The sequence below is a fragment of the Saccoglossus kowalevskii genome, chromosome 14 (genome assembly GCF_978046115.1).
Source record: "Saccoglossus kowalevskii chromosome 14, keSacKowa6.1, whole genome shotgun sequence".
In the NCBI taxonomy this organism is placed as follows: domain Eukaryota; kingdom Metazoa; phylum Hemichordata; class Enteropneusta; family Harrimaniidae; genus Saccoglossus; species Saccoglossus kowalevskii.
Window position 1 is genome coordinate 27,108,794 of NC_140654.1, and position 7,600 is coordinate 27,116,393.

General features: G+C 40.2%; 1 protein-coding gene across 1 annotated transcript; it reads left to right on the forward strand.

The window, feature by feature from the left end:
• Nucleotides 1–314: 314 nt before the first annotated feature.
• LOC144363184 (uncharacterized) lies at nucleotides 315–6,630 on the forward strand. Its single transcript, XM_078014061.2, has 6 exons — nucleotides 315–472; nucleotides 1,235–2,305; nucleotides 2,675–3,342; nucleotides 3,672–3,818; nucleotides 4,561–4,749; nucleotides 4,846–6,630. The coding sequence occupies exons 2-6, from the start codon at nucleotides 1,366–1,368 to the stop codon at nucleotides 5,572–5,574; spliced, it is 2,673 nt and encodes an 890-aa protein (XP_077870187.1). The 5' UTR covers nucleotides 315–472; nucleotides 1,235–1,365; the 3' UTR covers nucleotides 5,575–6,630.
• Nucleotides 6,631–7,600: the final 970 nt, after the last annotated feature.

A 7,600-nucleotide genomic window follows, 5' to 3' on the forward strand; every position in this document is an offset into this window, starting at 1 on the left:
ATAGATACGGTCTTTGGGTCACAAAACACCACACAGTAGCGTGCACGTTGCTTGGTGTTCAAGTGGCTGAACGACTGCGATCTTAAATACAACCGCTGCCAGAGCGCCGTTACGTGTTATCGGTACATTCGAGGGAATGAGGCCAAAAACAACTCACAATGCACATTGTTTTCCTCCTGAATTGTACCAGTAATAGCTATAGCGCTTTCATTAACGGTGTAGGCGTGGTGCCTATATACCAGTCATGAAAAGAGACAAGATCCGTATTCATATGCAAATAAGCAATCACCTGGTGACGGTATATGAACAATGTAGCGCCGTTACTTGTTATACAAGCCAACTATATCACGCTGGGTAAATCGGTCATTCCCAAGTGTGAGCTACGTGAGGAAAGACAACACTTCAAATTAATTGTGACGGTAAATAGGAGGCGGACAACTTGGAATATAACATCGGAGCGACCTTCATCGAGGTAAATTAGAAAACATCGGGTGTTTATACTGGGAGTGCATTGTGATACCACGGAGATAACCTTACGTTTATTTTGTGAACGACCGTCGCGATGACGATGTCTGAACTGAATGCTTGAATGATTTTACTGCAGCCTTTTTTTCTAATCAATTCTCAATTACTTCTCTGATGGGGTTGCGCCATAGACGAGTAAAGAAATCTATAATCTGTATTGAAATTTACTTTTTTGGCATTATTCACTACTTAACGCATGGGTGCGAGTTTAGCGCGTTTGTTATAAATGTTTCAATTCGTATCACTGATTTTACGTCCCTCGAGTTTAAAAGTTCGAACATAGATGATTATTCTGTTCTTGGGGTATGGGATAACAATACTGTTGTGATCTTCTATTGTGTCTTTATGTACATCCCTATTCAGTCGTCTTGTTATTGTTATCGAAAGGACGTTGTATTTGTCAGTGTACACTCAAACAGTATCGGCGTTATCTCGCGAACAGTTGCTCAACCAATTTGGCAAATCTCTCCTAATAAAACGATGTATTCAACATGATAACTAAACTATTTGTAGCCACAATACGCAGCCATGTAGTATCGCGCGATAGCGACAACGAAATCATTTTTTACAGGTCACTGGTGGCTCATCTGTCAATGTGTGCGCCGAGTCTTGACAACGACCAGAAAATTAATAACCGCGTTACTCGACACCGAAACTATGTCACGTAGTTTTTGAAATCTCTTGACTTATTGATTATTTTTATTTGCAGAACACCGCATGGGCAAATTCGTTGATCGGATCTTGGCTATGTATGATCACTATTGAAGCATGTCATTGCCATTGTCATTGTCAAGTGCAAGGGAAAATTAACTAGTAATTGGTCGATTAATCGTCAACGGTATGGAACCCAGTGTTGTCTCCATTAGGAGGACTAAACGGGAAACTCCACAGCGAGGTCAGAATGGGAGGACGTTCAGTGACGACGACTACATTCAACTCGGCGAACAACTACAACAGGTACTGTCTCTGATCGACTCTGCTACTATATTCGAAAAGCAAACTTTACATAGCAAAGGAGATCGCCATCAATTCTTTTTAACCGAGGAAGAAGCAAATGACAGCAACCCAAGTGTGTCGGATGGGCAGACACAAGAAGAAAAGCAATTAGAAGTTTTTGATCCCGTGAAAGCCGCAGCGCAAAAACCACAGCGGTTGCCATGGAAACAGAAGAAGGATTATCGTCGAGAAAGAGCGCAGATGCACGAAAAACATCGGCAGACGATGCTGAGACTAGTCGAAGAACTGAACTGGAAGATGATCACAATTGAAAGCAAATGGGAAGACTTTTTGAGTGATGATTCGGAGGATTTTCTTTCTGGCATGAAAACAGCGATACAATCGAAACGAAGAATGATACTGGGAAAGCGTGTCGAGGCTGTGTGGGAAGTGACTAGGTGTCGGGATAAACTACAAAAGATGCGAGACAGAAGATCGCTATCGCTGAAGAAATTCGAGAGTATTTACAACGATATATACGGTCTCAGGGACGGGTTGAAAGCCGAGTTGGTTCGATTAAGGAAAGACCTCTCGAAACATGTTGGTTATAATAAGATCATGAAAGAGATGGACGGATGGACAAAACTTATTAAATACAGCAAACGAAACAGACGGGCCATCGTAGTACACGGCCAGATAAGAGATGAGGTTCCTGGTAACAAGGGTAAATGTGGCGGCATCCTCAGCGTAGTGGCCTTTTCTATTGAGAACGGCAATAAGATTCTACAACAAATATCCAACGTCTGGTCTTTATCCGCATTCTTCCCAAGACAGCTGAAATCAGGTGAGTACTTGTGTACGAATCGAAGTAACACAGCGTGAGCCACCTCTACCGTCACTCCTGTTGTCCCCAGTACAAGTTCTAGGAATAATATATAATTATCCCGAGGAAACCAATATCGGGTGTAGTTTCCTAAATTTTTTTTTGTATATAGTACTCCAACTGATTATTTTATTAGATTGTAGTAACATGAATTGCCGGCTGTGAAGCATTGCCCTATTTGATATAATCTCACTACCTGTTGCTAGGAAACCAACTACTAAATATCAATTTAACATATGATCTTTCCATACGTAGAACAACATTCACCTCGTACAATCGAAGTTCAAAAAAACAAACAAATGTGGCATTCCTTTTATTTAAATATTTCAGAGAGAATTACGGAGGAAGTTGACGGACAACTTGTAGATGTACGGAAGATGTCTAGGCCTTCCGACGCTACGTCAGAACGCGGCGACTCGGTGTCACAGACCGAACTACTGGCCGTCACGAACATGAATCGCAGTGGAGGCTTCATGAGTATCAAAGACAGTGGAGTGTACCTGTTTGTGCCTATACAGAACAATTTTCAGGAGAGTAAACGAGAAATATTTGTTGCCCTGGATACTGACTCCCAAAACGTTGCGTCATCCGGCACGATTGGCAAAGGTCATATCACCGTCTCACCCATCGTTCGCATTGGACCAATCGGCATCAGCTTCAGTGAGCTTGTAATTGTGACCCTTCCTCACTGTCTAAGTGATCCCAGTAAATGGAAAATGTGCATAGCAATGAAAAACGACTCGGTCACGGGCGAGCAGAGTAAATGGCAGTTGATGAGCATTGATGAAGTACAGTTGGTTGTTCGCAATCACGATGCAGTGGCATTTGTAGGCAAGGCAGGTAGCTACAAGCTCGTTGCAGAACCAGCGTTATCCGGGGGCCACTCACATAAATCAGTCTGTCTTGGTACGTTTTATTCGCCAAAGGAGAGGACGCACGATGCAGGGTACTCAGATTTCCGCTTGCATGTATGGAATAATACTCCAGCAAATACCAAAGTGAGTTAGTTGGTTTTATTCTATTGAAGACTGGGATCATTGACCTGTAATTGCATTCCTGTATGTCTAAGAATTAAATGTCATTATCTGCCATGGATATTATTATGTTCACTCGATTCATATAGTACGCCCTCTATGGTAACCTCTGTTTTTAATTTTGTTTTTCTTTGGTGACACGATGAAAACAAACTGCCTTAGCCAACAAGTATATTTATCATTGCCCTTCATTTTCTCAACAATGAAATTATCTCGATTTACTGAATATTGTATTAGCATAATCCTTGTTAACAAATTAATAACAATTATATGTAATTTTCAACGTTCTCCAGGTTGTCCAATTCTTAGAACACCAGCAGTTCGAAGGAGTCATGGCACAATCAGGATCCATCATGCTCTACGCCAAAGGAAGTGACATCAGCGCCACAGTGACTGGCACTTCGATTGACTGGGATGTATGTGAAGACAGTAGAAACCTGGTAAGTCCGCGCACAGGGATCATCGCCATTCAAATTACACAGATTTGCACCACGGCTGCATTAAAAACATATGCCATACATTTGTTATGGCATGATACATGAGATCAAAGTACCAACACCTCTGAATCCTAAATCGTAATCGCTTGACGGCTACGATACATATGCGCTTCCCGCTCATGTCCCCATCATGTAACCACGATTGCACTTATAAACACGTTTCAAATTATGGCTATCTTGACTCGCGTCGTAGTCTGCAAGCATTCACGGAGCATTATTTGAGTCTTATGTGAAAAACTATGATTTCCAGGATTCTAAAATTTCGTGGATCTGCGCGTTGCAATACTTTTCAGAATTAATAGCGAAATACATACGAACATTCACACAACCTGATGGTGAACCGAAACGATCGGCGGCATTCCGACGTTCTTAAAAAGCAATGAAATTAGAACGTTCTTTATTTTCGACAATTCGGGCATCGAATATTTCATATAATTAATCCTAGACTCCAATAAATCTTTATGAATGATCTCAGCGTGCAACTTTAAATCTTGTCTAGCGACGGCGCTCGAGATCTCTGTTATACTTTCACTTATGCTCAGTGCGCCCTCTGGTGATCAAATCATGAACCTGGTTCAAACAATGCCAATACATCGTGGGTGATCGTTTGGTTAATTACTTGCAAAAAATATGTGCATTATTTGCGATAACTATTGTATAACTTGAATAAATGTTAAAATTACAGCGATTCGCTTTATCGAAAGTGTGGCCGATGACGGACACGGCTGGATATTATCAGCGGTTTGAAATGAGAAACACACTAGAGAATGGTGAAATGGGCGATAGAAGAGTATATATGGTAGCTAATCAAGAAAAGACACCATTGGCAGCCACGCCCATGTTGCTGAAGCACCAGGAATCTCCCAACGCAGAGGTAAAATAATATACATAGCTTTATCTTTACATGATTTGAAAACGTTCGTTGATGCTGATTAAAAATAACTTGAATACGACGTTCTTTTATTGACAGAACAATACTAAGCCACCCGAGAAGGACTCCAGGGAAAAAATTGTACATTTTCTTCAATCGAGGCCGCAAGTTTGTTTCAAACGAGAACTAATTCACGTGATACCCGAGAAGAAGTTCCACGAGCTTTGTAATAGCTTAGACGTGAACAAAGATAACGTGCGTGCGGCAATTCCTCCTGATTGGCGCGGTGTAGCCTTAGGGTACCATTTGGATCTTCTTAACATTGTGTCGTGGATCGAAAGCAGGTCAGACCAGAGTCCAACAAGCGTTATACTAAACTATATCATTTCCGAAGGTTTTATCGCTGAGAAACCCACTTTGGAAATTCGTGATGACATCTTGGATATTTTCAATTTAGTTCATGCGAACGAGGCTGCGAACGTCATGGAAGAGCTGACTGTGTTATCAGGGGATAACGTAGACACTGTAGCAGGGATTTTAAAAGATGTGTGGGAAACTGTGAAGGAGAATCTGTGCGTCACCGCGGAGGTGGATGAGAAGAAGGCGGACGTTGAAACCACGGAGACGGAGATCGACAGTGAGGCCGAGGACGAAGAGAAACCGGAAGACGATGCAAGTACAAGTGCAGCGAAAAATGTGCTGCGAACGTGGATGACACAGAAATCGGCCAAGAATGAGCGCCCCGCTTTGGTAGATTTACTGAAAGCAGTGGAGAAAATCAATACTAGTTTAAAAGAGACTATCGAGAAAGAATTGGAAATCGTGTAATTCAACATATGAATCAGTAGTTGATTTGACGTAGATATACTCGACTTTTTATTAGCTTTTCTTCGACTAGTATACAGTCTCTTGTTTGTTTGTTTTTATGTGTTTTGCCAAAAAAATAAATGTGATGTGAGTGTATAAATGGAAATTTCGTAGTAACCCTGCTTTTGCCATTTATATTATTATATCATATTATTTTTATTGATAAAACACCAAAACACAAGAGACTATGCAACTTTAACCTTCCTCTATAAACTTGAACTTGAACAATATGTAAGGCTCGAGCAGTGTAAAAAACAAATTATATACGGAATGGAAGGAATGTCCGCCCAACCAACAACATCATGACTATTGCAGAATTAATTGAAGACACGTGACCAATGTATAACCATTAAAGGCAGTATATGATCAGTCATTCACTCAAGGTCACGTGATTCAACTGAATACTAGTACATCACTGTCACGTATAAATGAGCTCGCCGACAAAATCTGTCCCGTTGCCATGACAAACAGACTAACGAAACAATAAAACCACGAGTTTGTTTGACCAAACAATTGTGTGCCGCAGAATCAACCACAATAGTGAAACGCCGTGAATGAATGAACAAACGGGTAACAAAAAAAACTATTCACAGCAAACTAACTGAAAAAAATACAATACTGGAAATACAAATAATATAGTGTATATAAAAAGCATGTACAATGATTTCTCGTGACGTCGAGTGGTAGAACCTAATCTATGGGTCAAAGTTCATGTTACGTTATTTTAACTAACTGCAGTGTACACGTACTACTTAATTATATTATCAGTTTGTACTATTCGGTATCGAAATAAGCAGAGTTGTGGTATTCTACAAAATATAGTTACATATTTCTGTTTATATTATCCCACGATCATTTTTAACTATGATACCGTGTACACAGGGGTTGTTTATTAAAAGGCGACAGACACGTGTGTGAGTTTTAATCTTGTTGAAATGAATGCCATGCTCATTGCGTTTAAGAAACTTACAACGGATTGTAGTTTACCTATATAAACTGTTTTTGTGTACACTTTGATCTGTGCAATAGTTATTCCCGTGGATGTGTGCTCATTGTATTGCGGTAAATTTATGACGCATGCGTGGTGCGACGACCACCGCTATTAAAGCTGAAATTTATAGTCATATAATGAAGACTTTTGAAGTTCATGATATTTTCCCTCATTTATTAGACTTCTCAATTATAATATTATTAAAAATTTTAAATTTCCGACAAGTAAAATAAATATGATTAAATAGCGCTCACTGGACGTCGTAAACACTGTGTGGTATTTTCTGAAGAGGAGGGAAAAATTCATCAAACATATAATGATAAGTTTATTCAAAACATTGTAAGCTGTTGCCACCATCGTGCGCACCGCGTCGTGTTCGAAGTGCTTCCAACGCCGAATGTTAAAATAACAGGGACACGTACATATTGGGCTAAATGTAGTGAGCGAAATTCGCATAAGTCAGCGAAAATTTGCACAGTTTATTGTGCGATTGAAATGTCTAATACTTTCTGACCTTGACGCAGAACTGAGGCAATTACAGAATTCTCCTGAACAACATAGGTATTCCATTCACACATAATCAATGGCAACGTCTCGTTGCAATCGCATTTTGCATAATGTTGAACATGTACAACGAGATGGAAGATTGTCTCGGAAATCACCTGCTAACAGTATGATTAAACGGCAAGATTCAGATTATTAAACTTTCCTTAACCTAACGGTTTTCAATAAGACGGATTAACAAATATCCAAACGAAAGACCGTGACAGTACAACATTGAGTAGGGTAATGCGTGTGATGCATTGTGGTGCCGCGGTGTGTGTGTGTGGGGGGGGGGGGGTATTTTACCAGCAACGTACTAGTACATAGCATCACAGCTCAATGTTTTCAAAGAACGATTAGTTAACGTTGACACGAGAACACTTCAGGAAAATTGTTTATTTAACCAATTCATCGCATGGTAGGCATGGTACATCCTAAATCGATATATGACAG

Coding starts and splice junctions, on each gene's coding strand:
- LOC144363184 (XM_078014061.2), top strand. CDS start 1,366: ATGGAACCCAGTGTTGTCTCCATTAGGAGGACTAAACGGGAAACTCCA. Junction 2,306..2,674: donor CCCAAGACAGCTGAAATCAG/GTGAGTACTTGT, acceptor TAAATATTTCAG/AGAGAATTACGGAGGAAGTT. Junction 4,750..4,845: donor AGGAATCTCCCAACGCAGAG/GTAAAATAATAT, acceptor TTTTATTGACAG/AACAATACTAAGCCACCCGA.